General features: G+C 39.9%; 1 protein-coding gene across 2 annotated transcripts in view; it reads right to left on the bottom strand.

The window, feature by feature from the left end:
• LOC310964459 (glucosidase 2 subunit beta-like) overlaps positions 1-20,553 on the bottom strand; it is a 120,169-nt gene that overhangs the window by 63,936 nt on the left and 35,680 nt on the right. For both annotated transcript variants that reach the window (XM_083937583.1, XM_083937584.1), the window contains exons 9-10: positions 16,675-16,761; positions 6,310-6,379 (exon numbers count right to left, since the gene is read on the bottom strand). In XM_083937583.1, coding sequence (XP_083793709.1) covers positions 6,310-6,379; positions 16,675-16,761 — 157 coding nt within the window. The remainder of the gene's footprint in view (positions 1-6,309; positions 6,380-16,674; positions 16,762-20,553) is intronic.

The raw sequence follows: 20,553 nt of genomic DNA, 5'->3' as shown, positions 1-20,553 counted from the left end.
GAAGATGAAGAGCAAAAATGTTATGTGACATGTAAGACTGTGCACCTCTTAGTTACCAATGAAGAAAAAAGCTTCGGATCAAATTCAAGTCTGTCCAACTAACATTCAACACTGGAAGGTTGCGTATGGTGCATTACATTTCATTCCCAGGACGTGGCTGTCTTTTTAATCTTTTTAACCACACGTTCGATTTTGCTACAGTATGTTGAATATCAGAGACAATCTTTACTCTCTCACTTTAGGCAAACAGCATACTAATACAGTGGCTTATCTACTAGAACTAAAAACGGCTTCTAAGATACTGATTCGTACATGGCAGTCAAACAATCATTAGATTGCCTGTAGCCCTTTATAGCACAGTAAAAACTCTTATCGGCTTACAACACCTTGGAGTCTTTTGCAAACCGAGTAAGACAAGTATCCACAAGTTAATGTAACTCAAATGTCTGACAAAACAATGGCAAATAAGTGAATCTACCTATTAGCAGATGAAATTAAATAGATTGTGTTTCTTGGTACAATTTGTACTTTCAGTTCTTTAAATGGGAAAACAGAGACAGGACACTATCGGCACATAACCCCCATATAATCATAATTTTATGATATCTCTCTTTGTAGTACATATACAAGTTTCTCTACAAAACCATGTTTTCAATTAACAAAAGCCAGACATTTCAAATGATAAATGTTGTCTAAGCACAGGCAGCTGTACAAGGATTTTCCCTAAATAAAATGCAGTGTAATATGCACAAAATCTTGATTTAAATACAGAACTATCTGATAGAAGAATAAGTAAACAATATTACAAATCTGATCACATATGTGATCCCAGTATTGGGTACTTTACAGTTTTTGATACTCAGTGTTATCCATACATTTTGGTTGGATCCAAAAAGTATTTTAAGTTCATAAAAATGCCATATTTTGCCCAAATCCATGATTGGTGCAACATTACCTTTCCATACTACTATGAGAGTCCTTATATGTAATCATTGCAGGCTATAGCAATGGAATTAAATGCACCCCTATAATGCTTGGTAAGCAACGTACCGTATTAACATATGATAATTCATGTACTGCATATAACCCTTCACTCTACATCAGCATTCCAGCCTCCCTCAAATAAATTTAAAGGTTTTCGAAGCTGTGAAACAACCCTTCATTTCCTGATTCAAAGGAAAAGCACAGATTTATTTTCTGGTGGCTGCTTTACTTCATGCGCTCTATGTTGGCAGCTATGGTTGGGATTGTTTCTCTGTCCCTCTCTTTTCTTTCAGACTCTGAATCAGCAGGTCCCTTCGGTAAACAAGGCAGAGTGATTGTTGGATTTGCATATTCCTGAATAAATCATATTGCATTTCTGCGATAAGCAGTGCTCTACTGTTTGGTAGCTTTTCCTCCTCCTTTTCTTCCTCCTCTCTTCTTTCTACAACATTCACGCATGCTGCCACGAATTAACCCTGATCATGAGGGACCACGGCAAGTGAGAAAGAGCTGCTCAAAATTCATGTTTTAAGCAGTAGGAAAACCATGCCATTGGCCCCTGGTGGGCCCCGACTGCCAAATACGTGGATGGTTAATCAGGCCTGATAATGATGCATGCCTATGTCCGCCACCAAGGACAAGGATGGCAGCCATGCTCAAAGGGGGTAGAAAGCCTGGGAGGAGAGGAGGTGGAGATTAAAGAGATTGAAGCTACAGAGAATCAAGATTGCTAAAGAGATGGAGGTGGAGAGGAGGAATAGGAAGATAAGTAGGGGAGGAGGAGGACTCCCGAAGAGGAGTCTATGAAGGAATGCAAAAGAAGTCTGATCCAGTGGATGAGGCAATCTAATGTGGGTACAAATGACTATTTTGCGTGTGCATGTGTGTTCATGCACTCAGCTAGCCAGGCATATGGACATGTGTGCATATTCACATCACTGTGTCTAATGGGGCTGGGGGATATGGTTCTTAGTATGAACATATCTACAGACTGTAGCCCTGTTTATTTACAGCCCTGGCATGCTAAAGAAACGACCAGGAGAGAAAAAAACCTCCATTATAGCCGCATGTAGGCCTGAGCCTGAGAACATCAGTTCAGCTGATGAGTGCTTTTTTGCTTCTCCCCCTTATTCCCCTCACCTCCTTAGGAGAATTGGGCTGGTGGTATTTTGGCTGTGAAAAGGAAACCATCGGACGGCAGGGGCATGAATATTCCAAATGACTAATGTTGCACATGCTTATTTTTGACATATCTGGCTTCCGCAGGGAAATAAAACACTTCTAATGCAGGGGGACCATCTGTTATCTGTTGCTGGTGTTTCAGAGCAGGCGGGCTCCGTGTGCACACACACTCGCTCATGCACACAAAAACGCACACAGGCAGACGAACACATACACACACAGGCAGACAGATCGACACATTCTCAAACAGCGGGAGGCGTACATACTGTATACAGCGAGGCACATGCACACACACATGTACTAACAGTAAAATCCGTTGGGAGCATGCACAACAGACAGGCTCTAAACTCCTATACAAATTGAACACTCCTTTTTTAATTCAGTGTGTTTGTCAAATGTGCTGTAAATCTCGAGCTGTAGGGTGACAGGGAGTGCACACGCTTTTTATGCTAGCCATAAATACCTGGGTCTCTCTCCTCGCAGCAGCTGGAGAAGGATAATATGCTAGTGGTGTGAAGGGGGAATAAACTAGCTGCATCACCTTGAAAACAACACATGAAACACTCAAACAGCCTTCTACATCAGCCACACATCTACACTAAGTGCATTCTCACTTAGATTTGTTTAGAACTATGGTCAAAGGAACAGATGTATTGTAAAACAAAGCCCTCTCATGCATTGATAGGCTGTTTGTTATTCTCAGACAATAGCAACGCTTCTAAGTATGCTAGAATATTTTATTCAAACTTCCAGAATATTTAGAAAATTTGGGAAAGCGACATCTGCTGTAGAATTTCCTTTCAGCTTGGTGTTTCTGCCAGTGTATCGCAAGCCCAGCGGGTTGCCTAAGGGTCTATGTCCATGTATTGTTTTTAACTCAGGACAAGCGCTGGCAGGGAGTTGGGGAGCGCAAAAAGCAAAAGCTATGCATAAGTTTACACTAGGTAGCTAACCTAATGCTGCATAAACACAGGGTTGACTACACAGCTAACAACTAGCTTACACACAGCCTAAGTTGACTCTCTGCCAGTTCGGGTTGCCAAACGTCCCTTGAAAAACGGAACGCGTCCTGTATTGAGCTGAAAAGGGACACAATTTGTCCCGTATTACCGTGAGAATCAAAAATAGTATGTGAAATGTCAATAGAATGAATGAATAAATGGCGCCTTATAAGAACATTTACGGTAAACTTATTCTCAGCCTCTCCTGCTCTGTGACCACTCACAAGAGTATGACGATCCAGAATCTTGCTCATGTCATTGGTCGAGGTACTGTTGCTTGCCAAGAAGATACCGGAAGACAACAAAGCAGCGTGGATGGCAGTGATGCCGACAGTACTTTACAGGTCTCGGGCGGTACATCTTCTAGCAGCAATGCAACTACTCCTCCGAGAAAAAAACAGAAAAGAATGCAAAGATACCGAGAGGAATGGTTAAAAGGAAAAACATGGGTGGGAAAAGTGCACGATACCATCTATAAAGCGCACTGTGCTTTTTCCATAGCCCATGGTGGACTGACTGACCTAAAGCCACAGGTATCCAGTGGTGGGCAGTGGGCACCCAAGAAACATAAGGGACACCAAAACTAGGGGAACCCAAGACCAATTTATTGTCCACCAGGCAACGCCAGAGGCAGGTATGGTAAATAAAGATTTTAACAGAAAGTGGGAAAGTACAATGAATGTGCTGAAGCATTTTTTTTAAATTGTATTTTAAAAGATGTTTTGTTTTGATTAAATGTGTGATACAAGCGTGCATGAAGTTAGCAGTAACATTATAGCTGTGTGGTGTGTGTACAGTTTAGGCTATTTGTTGTTGAATAATGTTCCAGCATTTGTTTGCCACCTGCTGATTAAAGTAAAGTTGACTGCATTACGGTTACAAAGTCAGAAAACCATTATATTTAAAAAGTTAGCCAGGTTAGCCATTGTAAGCAGTACAAGCATACAATGCTTTATGCTGTATGTTTTGCTTGCAAACACTGTAGCAACATGTCAACAGAGGAAAAATCGACAGTACTGTGTGTACGATTACTTAATGAGAAAAAATTGCAACCACTAGCTCTGTGCACCAAGTTTCATAATTTTCTAGATGCTAAAACCTCAGAAACTTTTTTATACTTATTTTTAGGCTTTAAAAATACAACCCCAATTCACATGAAGTTGGGATGACTTGCAAATCCTTTTCAATCTTTGTTCAATTGAATACATTACAAAGACAAAATGTTTAATGTTCAAACTGATAAACTTTATTGTTTTTTTGCAAACATTCACTTATTTTGAATTTGATGCCTGCAACATTCCAAAAAAGCTGGGACAGGGGCATGTTTACCACTGAGCTACATCACCTTTCCTTCTAACAACACTCAATAAGCCTTTGGGAACTGAGGACACTAATTGTTGAAGCTTAGTAGGTGGGATTCTTTCACATACTTGCTTGATGTACCATTTTTTTTTTTTTTTTTTTTTTTAATTTAATTTTTTGTATTTTGCACTTCATAATGCACCACACATTTTCAATAGGAGACAGGTCTGGATTGCAGGCAGGTAACGACACTCTGTGGGTCTAGTACCCACACTCTTTTACTACGAAGCCACACTGTTGTAACCTGCAGAATGTGGCTTGGCATTGTCTTGCTGAAATAAGCAGGGCCGTCCCTGAAAAAGACGTTGCTTGGGTGGCAGCATATGTATCTCCAAAACCTGCATGTACCTTTCAGCATTAATGGTGCCTTCAGAGATGTGCAAGTTACCCATGCCACACACATACCCAACACAACCCCCATAGAGTCATAGATGCTGGCTTTGGAACTTTGATAGATGATAACAATCCAGATGGTCCCTTTCCCCTTTGGCCCAGAGGACACAACGTCCATGATTTCCAAAAACAATTTGAAATGTAGACTCCTCAGACCACAGCACACTTTTCCACTTCATCCATGCATCAGTCCATCACAGATGAGTTCAGGTCCAGAGAAGCCGTTGGTGTTTCTGTGCGTTTTTGATATAAGGCTTTGGCTTTGCATGGTAGAGTTTTAACCTACACTTGTAGATGTCGTGACGGACTGTGTTAACTGACAATGGTTTTCCGAAGTGTTCCTGAACTTACGTGGTAATATCCTTTACGGAATGATATTGGTTTTTAATGCAGTGACGCCCGTGGGGTCTAAGGCCACAGGCATTCAATGTGGCATTGCTGCTTACGTCCAGAGATTTCTGCCGATTCTCTGAATCTTTTGATGATATTATGGACTGTAAATCCATAAATTCCTTCAGTTTGTACGTTGTTCCAAAACTGTTGAACTATTTGCTCACTCACTTGTTTACAAAGTGGTGAACCTCGTCCCATCCCTGCTTGTGAATGACTGAGCCTTTCGGGGATGCTCCTTTTATACCCAATCACGACACTCACTTGTTTCCAATTAACCTGTTTACCTGTGGAATGTTCCAAACAACTTTCCCAGTCTTTTATTGTCCCTGTCCCAGCTCTTTTGGAATGTGTTGCAGGCATTAAACTCAAAATGAGTGAATATTTGCAAAAAACAATAAAGTTTTATCAGTTTGAACATTAAATATCTTGTTTTTGTAGTGTATTCAATTGAATGAAGGTTCAAGATTTGCCAATCATTGTATCATTGTCATAAGTTATCTACCAAATGATTTTAGATTGTAATTTTCAACACGGTCGTTACAAAAATCATTTAATTAATCACACTACGATACTAGATATTTGAGATTTGTTTGGTGCATCTTTCCACAACCACTTAAATATCTGATAATTTTTCAAACATTCCGAGGACCAAAGACAGAGCAATGTCAGAAGACTATCATGTTATATGCAGCTACTACAACTATCCACTACTCCCAAAGGTGAGGCATGTTGCAATGAAAAGGCATGTATGCTCTATTCTCAGCGCATTTTATATCCACAAGGCAATTACACACAGGATCTAGTTGATCCATTATGGGTATCTTGGGAAAGATCCTATGCATATCAACAAATCTCTGAGCTCGTTTGTTTAAGAACATATTTAAGTTTGGGCTGTATTAGAAAAGATTTAATGTAACGTACTTATACAACATTTTAAAAATAAGGGTCAGAAGAGCAGTGGGGGAGAGGAAGGTGAGAGGGTTTAACAACCTACCTCTGTCAGCTGCCTTTAAGTGAGGGTCTTCGACCACAAGACCGGCTGGTGGACCATGTGCATCTTTGATCTACAAGTACGTAATGGAAGCAGAAAGAGAGAGAAAACAAGGTCAAAGATCTACACACTTGTAAGACCATGGGTATCACTTGCATTAATGTATAAAGGGACAAGAAAAGTATCTGTGCATGTATGTGTGTGTGTGAGAGAGAGAGAGAGAGAGAGAGAGAGAGAGAGAGAGAGAGAGAGAGAGAGAGAGAGAGAGAGAGAGAGAGAGAGAGAGAGAGAGAGAGAGAGAGAGAATGAGAGAGAGAGAGAGAGAGAGAGAGAGAGAGAGAGAGAGAGAGAGAGAGAGAGAGAGAGAGAGAGCGTGATTTTCATAAGATCATTCCAGCTCAAGTCCATGACTCTAATATGTACCTCCCAGCAGACATTGAAAACACTGTGCGCTCGATGCTGCAAAATACAAGGTACCTTTCTGCACACTCAGAGGCTCCCAAGAGCCTTTGAAAGACAATTTAATGATTAAAGACAACATGCCTGGATGCTAGCATTCTGTTTTAGGTCACAGGGGAAAAACAGGCAGAGCCAAAACAGTTTTGGGTCTTTAATTTTCTTTTTAAGAGGCTGCCTTTAGAAAGATCCAAGTCACATTGCAGATCCTCAACTTGTGGAAGGTTTTAGGAAGATAATCACTAAATCCTTGCTAGAGTAAATACTGTTGATTGCTAAGCTGTGGCGGTAAAATATTGATATACCGAATATCAAAATATTGACATGTAAATCTCGCTAGGAATCTACCTGAGGTTAGAATAATGTGTGTTATTACAGCTGTGCAATATTCTGTTGTTGACGCTTGTAGGCATTCTCTATTATAAAACGAAACAATAAAAATATTGTGCAAGACATGACAAGATTCCCACATATGGGGCAGAGAAAATATGGGTCTGATTTGATGTCTTGTCGCCTGCTGCATGCTGTCTGCCAGACTGTAAACTCAACTGTGGAAGTGAGAGGCGTTGCCGAATGCAATGTGACTCACCTAGGATGAGAACAAAAACCTGCTTAAGATCACTGTGACACTGCATACAGTATTTGAGGTTCAGAATATTTTTTGACAGATTGAATACAAGAGTGAAAATCATCATGCCAAATAAACAAGCTTTAAGAAAACATGTCACTGAATCTTTGGAAATAATAATACACAAATGTTATTCGGATTAAGCTGCATCAGCTCAGGTTAGAGATAAGGAAGGGAATTTCTGTTGATCCTGAAATCGGTCTATTGAACCCAGAACTTTTGTTCCCTCCTCGATAAATGTCTGAAAATAAGTAAGTGAAAAAGTTACATTTCAATATTTTAAGATTATTACCATCCCTTTTTCAAATGCTAGTAAACAATGTGCAGAATTACTAAAAGATAGAGTTATCCAACATAAATGACAAGGTAACACAATCCATTTACCTGCAACTCTAAAGCTCACTTATGAAGATGTTATATCTCACTTGTTCAATTGTAGTGTCAAAACAACACACTGTTTTTTGTGGAGTTATGTGCTATTTATTTGGTGAGCTGTTGATTAAATACTATCTTTTTCTATCTTAAGTGCAAACCAGTTTACCTTTTAGTCTTATCTAAGTAAGACGCATAAGAATGAACGGGTCATTACCCCACTTTTTACATGACTACTTGCACAAGTATTTGTAAAGACGTGTTTATACCATGGACTCCTGTCAAATACAGGCCAGCAGCATGTAGAAAGTGAAAAGCAATAGAATAAGAATATATCCAGGTATGTTTGATTCTTATTTTAGTTTTTCATATGACATACACAGTCCATTTTTCTGGTTAACAAGGATTTTGGTTCCCTATAAAAGAAGAAGTATCATCCTGACAATAGTTAATACTCACCTAGCAACAGTAGCCTCAACAAGATAAGTCTTGTGCACATATTGTTGGCCTATGAGAGGCAGAAATAATGGAGGCATCACTTCAAGCCAAGTCTGTCCTCTGTCTACCTAGCTTTTCATGTCCACATCATTCTCCAGTTCTTGTTTGTGTCTGAGAGGGAGACATCGGCAGAGTAAAGCCTTCAAGCAGCCACATATGCTGCTCCAAGAAATCAGCCAGCACACAAAAACAGAGGCTTGCTCTTGAAAACTGCCTGCCTTTGAAGGATCTTTATTTTCCGTTCCCAAGCTGCAGGAGATGTGTGTAACGACTTAGACATACAACGGGTGCACTGTGGGTATTTGTCCACCGAGAACCAGGCCCAGTAAATGAAAAGAGGGGCACACATACCCAGGAAGCGCCTAATTAATTGACAAGCAGATATTTCTGAGTTTATAATCATCAAACAGACTTCATTTTGTTCCCCCACCACCACCCTCGCCAACCCATCTTCCCGGGCGACTTACTTAAGAGACTTATCTTATAAATACAGCCCTAATCAAAATAAATGACTAAAAGCTCTAAGGGAGTTGAAGGCTATACACATTTACATCAGAGGAACTGATGCCATTTAAATAGCCGCCTGTGCACCAACTTAAGGTTCAAATCACAGAGAATCCTAACTTATGTAATACTTTCAGTGTTTTGTATTTCTTTTTTTTCACAGTTTGGCAGACCTATATTCATGACAGCCAAGTAGGAAACACGGCCTCCTTCTATGTGTGTTATGTTAAATTCCCTAAGCATCATGCTGTTAGTGAGCGTGTCATATTTTACAGAATATTTTTTAATATTTAATGTGTCACATGCTTTTGTCTCTTTGAATGCACTTAACATGTGCATTCTCTATGTTTGTGTACATTTGTTCGCTGTACATGATTTTCTACACACTTACTACTCCACATCCCTTTTCCTGTTTTGCTCTTTGTCTTTTTTTTTACTAAACGTAGCAGTGGCTGATTTTAACAGTGATGTCCAACAAATGTGAAACTAGAAGATAGATGGATCGTCAAGTTTCCCATCAGCCCAAGTTTTGATGGATATGTTACTGCCACAAAGCCCGATAAAACAGATTGAACAGACTGTGAAGCCATATCTCTCCAATATACTACAAATGTCCAACAGCTCTCTGGTGGTTTAAAGTTGTAATCCGTAAGAACTGAAATAGTTGTTTCTAGCGGCCACTTTAGCGGTAAGATGTAACTGCAGGCGAGCCTCTGGGACCTCATGTCCCAGACACATAAGAGCAAGCCTGACTTGGAATTCAGACTTGAACTTTTCCTTTCAAAGCACTTTTAATTGTCAGAAGTTGGAAGTTCCTGATTTCCAAGTACAAGTGAACGCAGCATGCTGAGGCAAAGAGTTGAATGGTAAATGTGACACCGTCGCTAATGCAAAGTGAACCTGACTGTGACATTAACATTACATTTGTTGTTATGTTTTTGATATGTTTTTAATATGTAAAGCTGTGATGTTTTGTTTTATCCCTGAAATGCTGAATCTCCAACTGCACAACAAATTTACCCTAAGGTACTAATAATGAAACTTGACTCTAATGGCTCCTGGGAACAGCATGGAAAGTACAGAGAATTTTTATTTGTTTGTTTGTTTGTTTTTAACACAACAGTCACGAAAAGAAACTAGCACTAGCAAAATTAAATATTTCCTGTTCTTATTCAGTCACTTTTGAGATTCATGCCCCTATACATATTACTCCAAACCATGGCTTTTCAATCAATTTGGAAATGGGGATGGGTGACGAAAATGATCAAAAATGAGGGGCTGGAAAAATATGAGCATCACATTAATGGATATTGTAAAACAATGCAGCGACATAGGTGTGAGTGCAACAAGCTTGTCAAAAAACAATCCTTGTGAATCTAACATACCTGTTAACCAGAGGTTTTCACTCAACTATTAGACTAAAGTACAAGTTTGAGACTCTTGTCCTTTGAGTATTTTATGTCCATGCTACTTTATACTTCTACTCCACTACAAATCAGTGGAAATATTCAATTTTTTACTACACTGCGTTTATCATTAACATTTGAGAGTAAATACAACTTAAAATTTTAATAGTATCTTTTCAAGCGCATTCCTGCCACATTTTTATATGTTGGTATAGAGTGGATATAGCTCCTAAGCTGTAAATAACAGAAAAAATGTGTTTGTGGGAGATTGAATTCAGTCCTGAGATTTTAAAGTCCCATCTGAGAGGAGATCTTGTATTTAAAAAGGTACCCGCGTCATTCAATGTTTTAAAACCCATATCTTAACAAGACAGGATTGCAAACAATAGGCGCCAAAACAGAGAATTGATTTTTGATCCCAAAGTGTCTGGTATTTTTAACAATAAAATTATCTTTCATTCCCTGTACTGAGATTGCATTATTTTAGGTTAGGTTCTTTATTGTCCCCAAGGGGATAATCGTTTTCACACAAGTCAGCTCTTTTTTTCATTTATAAAGGGCATATCTGACAGAACCAGTTAACATCCAATATTTTCCAAATCCAGAAAGGTGGAATTAGCATAGTTATTTAACCATTCAGTAATGTATCTTATTTGTGAGGCCCAGTGGCCTTCTGGTTTTATTTTTTGGAGGTCGAGCTGGTCCGTCCTCTTAGGGCGCACTCACACTGTCCTTCCGTATCGTGCCCAAACAGGTTTTACGGATTAAGCCTAGTTCGTTTGACCAGTGTGAGCCCAACCGCTCCGCGCCTAGCTGCGGAGAGAGATGGGGGTTTTATAAAGCGTGTTTGAACATGTACGAGCACGAGCGTGCGCACGTGTACGAGCACGAGCACGAGGCCTACGGCGGCTCTGACGTCATTGTTTGTGCGCCTGTTCGGACATAGAAAAAAAAAAAGACGAACCATGCGCGGACATTTAACAACATCAATGGCGGCGAAAGGTTCACGTTGCTGTGATGCGGAGGTGGAGTGTTTACTGCAGATTTGGTCGATGAAAACATTCAAAAACAGTCGGACAAGACCCACAAAATCTCTGAGGTCTATGGAAAGATTTGTAAACAAAGCGACGCATCGCGATGACGTCAATCAATGCGCGTGACATGTTACGGCGTGATGACATATGGACAGGCAAGAAGCATTTGCGCGAGGCCCAGGCAGTGTGAGTACAAACGGGCTGGCCAGCCCCCCCCCCCCCCCCCCCCCCCACTGGCCAGCCCGTTTGTAGGGAGGGGGGGACAAGTACCCTAAAGCCCGGGGCACGGTACGGGCGGACAGTGTGAGTGCGTCCTTAATGTTAGGTCCAAACTCTTTTTGGGAAATGTTTGTTTAAGTACAGGAAACTGAACTGAACACATATGCACACAGATGATAAATGAAATCACAACACAAGTCTACTTCAGCACAAGTGATACACAAATGTCAGCAATTTCACAGAAATAGACGGATTTTGGTCCAAAATACTGCCGCCACAAGTAAATGTGCATCACGATAAAGACATATATTTCAGGTCACACTCTTGGATATGTCAGTAATAATTAATAAATTTTTAGAGTAATAACTGGGTAATATCAACAGTTGACCTGTAGTATTAACCTTTCCACTGTATTACGTGCTATACTTCTAATATAATGGACCAATCATGCAGAAACTAAAATGTTGTTCTGTTTTTTCATTCCATTTAAATTGGTCATGTTTGAGGATCTGAGGCTGGCAGCATTTAAGAGTATATCAGGCAGTACAGACAGTGTGTGGTGCACTGAGAGACGGCGTGTGTGCTCTGTGAGAGGTAAAATAATGACAGGCGAGGACGGATGGCTGGTGACGCGCTGACGGGAAGAGCGCCACATATTTTGGGCCTCAGGCTGGGCAGCTGTAAGAAAGTTCTTCTCTCTCATCCCCTCTTCCACTGAATGCTCCCTCCACTCCCACCCACCTTACCCCCCCCCCCCGTGTCTCTGTTTAAACAGAGGACAAAGACGCCCTGAGTGGTTTTCCTTTTTTCGATCCCACACATGGCTGCTGGCACTTTCCTCTTCTGTATCTCCAGCTCACAGCGAGAGGAGTGACAGAGTGAGTCACGGTGGTTTTAACAAGTAAATCTTTTGATTAATTTTAATGGCACTTCCTAACAAAATCTTCCACTAGGATAACATCTTCATGTCTATTATTACATGTTATGTTTTACTTTCACACGAGTTGAGATTGTTTTATACGAAGAAAAAAAAAAAGATTACAATGGCTTTTACCGTATGAGTCATGTCTTCTGGAGAAAACTGTTTAGACATTGATACAGTTAAAAGGCTACCTGTGATGAATGCTGCATTTGTGTTTATGTGTGTATATGTGTGTGTGAGAGAGAGAGAGCAGGTATGATGCTGGTTGTTTAAGCAGCACACTTGACTTTGAAAGTGACAGTCGCCGGTAAATTCATGGACATAAGGCAGATTCATATGTAACTAAAGTCGATTTTTTTTTTTAATGAAAATGAGGAACACACACATACACATGCACATAACATCTTTTTTACATCACTGGCACCCTCTGCTGCATCCTGGGAACCCAGTTCAGGCAAGAGTGAGAGCCAATTAAACGTCTTTAATCTCGGAAAATCACTGCATTTCTCTGTATGTATGTATGCGTGTTGGATGGCTATCAACGGAGAGAAAAATGGCAGCTTGCGTGTCGCCGTCACACTTTCAGGTCATGCCAGTTGGCTCCTCCGACGTGTGACAGCGGTGAGATCCGCACAGAGAAGGAACAAGAAAGTAAAAGAGCAGAAGGGGAGAACATGGCAGCCGAGGACTCTACATCAAATGAATATTGTCACAACAGAGCGACAGAGCCGCCCCTGTTAACTGTGACACCATTCAGCTGCTCGTCACACTAAGCAAGGCAAGGCAGAGACCTACTGTAAGTCAAGCAAGCACACTGTTTATTAAATAAGAGAGTAGGGGAGAGCAGCGATGCAGCGGCAGCAAAGTGAGCATACTGTAGTGTTGTCAAACCTCAGTAAGTAGCATGGAAAGGCAGCATTTTCTCATCCCTCCATGAAATTGAATGTTGTGGAGGGAAATGAAGTGTGCCTTCAAATAACAGTAAAGCCAATCATTGAAGCCTGCACTTTAGAAATACGATTGAGAGGCTGCCGCTGGAGTTTGAGTAGCACTGAAAGAAACAATAAAAGTGATTATTTAGTGGTATTATTTTATGGTTGATGCAGCATATTTCTATAATGTGGAGCTCAGTGAAGGGGGCGGCTGAGGTCAGCTTTAAAGGTAAAGGCAGATGGATCTGTATCATGAAAGAGGGAGTGATTTCTAAAGTGACTTGAAAAAAAAGACAATTCTTTTGCAAACAGGGCACTTTTCATAATTCACCCAATAGAAACATCTAAGTTTGCAAAAGAAGCACAGTGAAGTTTCAGTATGATCTTAAAAGCATGTAATGAATTCATTAAGTGCTATAATTGTTGCAGTCTGTGCAAAAAAAAAACAGATTTGTGCCCATATGTTGGCATTTCGCAACAGTATCAGATGGATCGGCAGAAGTTCTGTAGTCATACTAAAATTTAAAGAAACAGCGAAATGATCAGCAGCCAGATTCTCGCCCGAAAGAACTGACAGAAGGAAAACAGGAGGGGGAAAAAGGAGTAGGAGTGTCAGGAAGACAGACCAAAAAGTAAGGCTGTCTCCTAGCGGACGGTGGCGTGTGGGCCTGTCAGCCGTCATTGCGTGCCACTCTCCCTGCTCGACACAGTGAAACCGAGGCAATGTACCCAATGAAATATTCACCGAAGTTGTCTTTGCTTAAAAAAGGAGGAGAGAGCGATGGGAAGAGAAAAATGTGCTGCGCTGGATAGATTGAGAGTGATGTCAGGTTTGCTTAGACCTCTTTAAAAGAGGGGGAGGGGCAACAGGGAGACCAGCAGGGGTTCCATTAAATGTTTACACAAACGTACCCCCTAACAGTACGTCAGTCTCCACAGCAAAAGCCTCCCAATCTCCAAAAACACTCTTAATTAATTCTGCTGTACTCTAAAGCATGCTTTGCTAGTACTGCTGAAGATGCTGGTTCTTGCTTTTTCAAAAGATCTTTAAGTGTAAGGGTGATTCTTTATTTTAATTTTTTGATGATTGAAGTGAATGTGGCATATTGTCACAACCTTTGAAGAAAGTGTAGTGCTGTTACTTGGGGTAAATTAGGGGCAGTGAATCCACCGCTTTCAACCAGGATGCACTTTGACATTTGAACACTTGAATCTGCCTAAGAACTACGGATGGAAATAATTATTTACTAAGAATCAAATAAAAAAATCAAGGTAACTACTGAAATTGTATTGGCATTCTTACTAATGATATCTATTTGCCAATACCAGTCAACGCTAATTTTAAACATACAGCCAAGTGTGACAGTCTGCAATCTTTTGTGCTGACTGAAAAGTGGGAAAACGTATGTGTCATTTTATAATTCATAACAGGCAAATGCAAAAACTGGAAAAACAAAAAAATCAAGGCAGAAGAAACTGAGTGGGCTGCACAGAGCCCTCACGTTGTTTACTGTAACTAAGGTCACCCTGGTAACCCTTTGACGAGAGAAAGGAGGGCAGATAAAGGCATAACAAATTAAAGAAGACTGAATAATTATCTCCTAATTAGGCAGTATGAGAGATGTAGTGATTGGCTTTTGGAAACAGACAGCACTGTCACTGTTGTCGTGATGAAACAGGTATGCGTGGAAACGCCATTAACTGTTGCATCTTCTGTGTAAAGGACTCTGCGCTTTGTATCTGCGTGAAAAGGTCAAAATATGTTGCCAATTTTATTGCAACATATTCTATAATACACTCTTTTCCTGATCCAGTTTTCTGTTTAAGGCATCTCAAGAAAATCAAAGAATGATGTCATATATTAGTTCGTTGAACATATGGCTGAGGATGCAACAAAGATGCTTGATGAGGCATAGAAACTCAAATGCTTACAAGTGGTTCATGACCCCTTTGAGAGTTTGAGTGCTTTACTGACGTTTAAGTGCCAAACAGCAGCTGAAATGTCTCCTACAGTAACACATTAACACAGTAACAGGGCCAAAGCTTGAGACAGCTTGATAACAAAAATGGTTATCACTTATCAACACTTTTTCACAAGTTGGTTTGTGGTTGTTTAGCATACAATAATGGATAAATCATCTCCATCACACCAGTGGACGGAAAGATATACAACAAACATTAGTAAGACTCACAAAAGGATCATTGAAGTAGTACCAGAAAATGTACTACTCATGCAATAAAAATAAAAAAGGTATTAAAAAGGTTTCTTACAAACAGCCAATTTTGGTGATATTTGTAATGTGGGCATCAAATTCAAACTAACGCTGCTACTACTCACAATAGTACAAACTAAATCATTCCATTTCAAGTACTGTATATGTATTTCAGTGGTGTTTTCATAAAAAGATGAGGGACAGGAGTTTGCCTTATAATTCACATTCTATGATGGAGCAACACTAAGATAAGCCAGGCGGATGGTGAAATCTAATCTGGACCCCAATGTTTTTTGTCTATGGAAATGACTAGCTTCTTATCGGCAGAGTGGGTTATTTGAGCAGATCCTCGCTGTGGCTTAGCGAAGGGACTCAATCACCGCTGCCCAGTGATAGGCCTCACTTTCGCCCTCTCCCTCTCTCATCTTTTTATCCGGAGCAGCGGAAATGAAAGGATGGTATCTCGTACTCTCCGCGTTCTCAGTTCAGGAGATGGAGAGAGGAGCGGACATTTTCTTTTAGGCCTTAGCTGTCAGATGAAAACATGTGGTTCATAAACCTGTGCCCAGAATGAAATATGCTGATAGTTTAGAGACTCTGAATTAGCACAGATACGAGAAAGGAAGGTATTATGAGGCTATTTGTGTTGTGCCTGTCAAGGTAAGATAGAATAATGAGATACATTTAATCACACTGTGGTAGAAAATAACATCACCAGCGGCTACATTTACAACTCTGGAGTAATCAAACTTTTGCACATTTCGGGTAAAAGGAATACAATATTTCCTCTTTTTGTGCTTATCATTTAAGTTTTCTCAACATTTTTCCTGGAGGTTATTGCACACAGTCAGTGACACACAGTGATACAAGTGCTTTATTTTCCGATCTATCTAGCAATTGTTAGAAAGTTGTTTTTAAACAGCCAGTGGAAAGATTTGGGGTATGGATAAAAAAAAAAGGACACAGAGAAGGAAAGATTTGAGACAATTTGAATCTATAGGTACCTATAATACTATAGGTGGATGAAGAAAGGGATCAATGAAGATAGATAAAGGTTTGATCACGCAGCATTTATGGGGATTAAATTAATTTCCTGGTGTACAGTAACTGAGAACTAATCCATGGAATAAAGGAATAACGGAGACAATGAAATTGATGAATGCAGTAAGGAAGACAGAGCTCACCTTCACACTGTCTCCTGTTGTCAGGATGTCCCAGAGTGTGTGTTGAAACTTGGTAAGATCCATCTGATGGCCTCCACCCAACAAAGCCTGGCGGAGAGTAAGAGGTAAGAGTCATTTTTTAATCCAAGTATGGTTACTTGGATACAACATCATGATTGATAGCTGTGATGGATTCCTGATTGATCGGGCAGGACTTCGATACCGCCCGATCACTACGACTTGGACTTTAGCTCCAACATGACAAAATGGCAGCGCACGTATAAGGGATATTTCGGCTTCACTTTTGTAAACGAGGAAGTGGAGACGTGTCATAAAACTTTATATACAATCTATGACACAAACACATTAAATGTGCAAAATACTATATAAATCAAACATAGAGCATCTGTATGTCTACTGGCACTCAACATATAAGGCTTTCTCTTCTCCTTTAAATTCTTAATAAAACTTAATAAATGGCCTGCATCAAGTATAAACATCACCGCAAAAGACACATACACTTTCTGACACATATCTTGAGAAGCGCACAAGCTTGCAATCTCTCATCTATTACAGAGTGCCAGCTGGCCCCAAAGGTATGGGCTTATAAAAAGTGCATTACATAACTGATAATAAACTGCATATCATCCATCTCCCATTCAGCTCACCTCCCAATAATCCCCGCTGCCATATCTGCTTATCTATTCAAGTCACTCTCTCATTAAATCAGTTTTTACAGGGAAACGGAAGAAGTTTACTGCTTATAGAAGTCAAATACCATTAATCATGGGGTAGGCTGTAGTTATACAGATATACTGCATGTTTTAATTCACTCGAGGACAAGCACATCGTTCCTCCTATCTGAATAATCTCCTGCGGAAAAAAACGGGGTTGGAGGGGGGGGAATTGACAAGCAAATTAATCCACTGCCTTTTGCCAGCTGAAATGTAAGTCAGTGAAGCGGTGCGTACCAGTGGATGCCCATCAGTCACAGGATCTCGTGCAAGGCCTGAAAAAGCCGAAAGTGATGCTGCTGCACATTGGGAGGTAAAGGATGGGGACGGAGGGGTGGAAGGTGGTGCGGCTTTCAGTGTTTATTCATCTGAAACAGTGTCCCCTGGAAGCCATTTTGGCAGCGATGTATCACAGCAGGCACTGACCTTTAGATACTATGCACAATTAAGCTAAGCTAATAAACATGAGTGCGGATCTGGACATTTGGATTGGAAGGCAGGTGCTGTGAATCACCTTGGACGTGAGCGGTGGAAAGTTCTTTTATGCTTAGGCAGTCTTTTTCCGAAGCCAAATTGAAATGTGTTTGTGTGAAATGAGCACAACAAAATGCTGTGTGAGAGGAAGGGAGCTGAATATGGCTAAAGTTCACTGTTTGTTAGGCAGCATTCAGTCTTTATTTTTGCTATTGGTGACACGTTCATGAGCTTGACCTTTTTTAAACAACAAGTGAAAGTTTGTTTAAAAAAAAAGTTGTTATCAAATGTTTGCTTGTTCCAGCTTCTTATGTGTAGGGACTTGCTGTTTTTCTCTTTGTTAGATTTTTCCAATTGAAAATCTTTGACCCTGGACTGTCCGTGGTACAAAACAAAACCATTTGAAGATGTCACAATGGATTTCCAAACTTGTGATGACATTTAATTGAAGAAGAAAAAAAAAAAGAAAGTACCTTTATATCTGCCCTGTACTATAGTTTGTTAGACTCTGTTTGGTTAAATACTGTAAGCATTAGACTCATGGTTGCAGCAATTCTCATATTTCCCTCAACTGTTACACCCATCAAAATAATTGGACAAAAAAGGACAGTTGGGAAACTAATGTGATCCTTTTCCACTCCCACATTGTATAACTGAAATGAGCTTCAACCATGTTAATTTTTTGAAATATAAAAACAAAACAAACTCTGGCTAACATTAAGGGAACAAGGTGTTGTTTGCAGACCAAATTGTTACAACTGCAAGTGAAAAAAAGAAAGATGAAAATTGCCGGATCTTCACCCAAACTGTACCTTTAAGAGAAGTTATATAAATGTTGTCTTGTGGGTAAATTGCACATTAAGCGTCTATCACTTTTTTGTAGCAGCACAAATACTCTGTAAGCTGTATTTAAACAGCAATTTCTGAGAGATTTGACTCCTGTCGTGTAAAAATTCACCAACAGTTCCTACAAATAAGCTCTAGAGTTGATTTAGTCACACTAAAACCAGGGCTGATATAACAGTATGCCGAGATATTGCCTTACAAAGAGAGAGGGAGAGAGGGAGAGAGAAGAGAGGAAAGATCAAATAACATTGCTACATACTGTGTTATGTTATTTGATAGATCCAGCAAGTCCCAGAAGCACAGTTCTACAAATACCACTTATAGCCACCTGGCAAGACAATATTAGGTTTCTAGTTATGAAATGCATCACCTTGCAAATATGTGGAAACAAACAAAAAGATGAAACATGTTTTAGAACGCACACAACTGAAGATATTACTGCTCCCACACATTGTTTAAACATATACTGTACGTGTGTATACTGAACGTACACATACATGTGCATAAAGTCACATATGTAATAAAGCTGCCTGCTACTTTGCCTGCTTTTTATCCTCAGCCGTGTATATAAATACAGAAGTACAGCACGTTCAGATAGAAAAGTACTCGCTGTTCATCCCCTTTCAGGTTTTTTGACAGACGAGGACGGAGCAATCAACCAAAATAATAGAAGTCAGAGGCAGATTTCCCAAGGTAGCGAGATCACTGGTCATCTGAGCCGATACAGAATCCCCCAAGCTCAAAGGTCCAATTTGAAGCCCAGATGGTTTTCACTGAAAACCTGGTAATTTCAGCCCGGATCTTTGTGACACAAGTGAAACTCATGTCTTACTTTTAATTTGGTTATTAGAGATTATTCAGGCAAACCTGGAGCGATTGTGGCTGTGGAACTAAGGTATTTAACAGTGGAAACTATATTTCAGCCTGTGAGTTTTAACCCTAGTTTTGTGACAGATAAAGGTAAAATGTCAATAAGAGAAGACAATGATACCATGATAACTGAGTGAAGATATGACTTATTAAAATGTAACTGGTACAAATGAGCTTTTATACAAACTAAATGCATAATTACAGTAAGCAACAATTGATACATCCCTGAAGCTGATAAGCCACATAATAATCTTGCAATACACCAGCCTGATTAGGCCACCTGAGGCAAAGTAATTAGGTAAAGCAAAATCAAAGTTAATGCTCTAAAGCTTTTTGGCTAACTTCACTTACTGTAGATCTGCAGAGGCATACAGTCATCTTAAAAGGGGAATATTGATGCAATTGAGCTTTCAGTTTATAATTTCTTTGCTTATTCAAACTTATGCTTGTACGTATCTTATTGTTCTGCATCAAATTAAACTTCAAAAAGATTTGTTTTTGACCATATTAATCAGGCTGTAATAAGTCTATGGTGTGCCAGAAAAAAATAAGCATTTTCACCTTTAAGGCTAGAGAAGAATTACATTTATTTACCTGTAATATCTTTTCTTCATCAGCTCTAACTTCAATTAAAAAGTCCACCGATTGCATCTTCCCGACAAAGCTCAATTTCAGCCTTTAATTATGTAAAAATGTGTTGTTGTTAGATTCTTTAACCATGCTAATGAACAGTGCATCTTTTCTTAAGATAAAAGCGAGAACACACACAGATGGATCGATATATAGCAACGCATCAGTCTATATTTTGCTCAGTATCCGGGCCCAGGGAACATTTCATAAAGGCCATAGGGTCGGCTTATCACAGAGCTAAATGCCAATGTAATTATTAGTGTCTGGAGATAGTGGAAAAGTAAGCACATCCTGCGGCAGTACACATATTTAATTAATAAATGTCAATCTGTAGAGGGAGTGAGGG

This window comes from Echiichthys vipera, assembly GCF_963691815.1.
Source record: "Echiichthys vipera genome assembly, chromosome: 22".
Lineage (NCBI taxonomy): Eukaryota > Metazoa > Chordata > Actinopteri > Perciformes > Trachinidae > Echiichthys > Echiichthys vipera.
The sequence above is the reverse complement of the archived record's forward strand: the minus strand, read 5'-3'. Positions and strand labels throughout refer to the sequence as shown.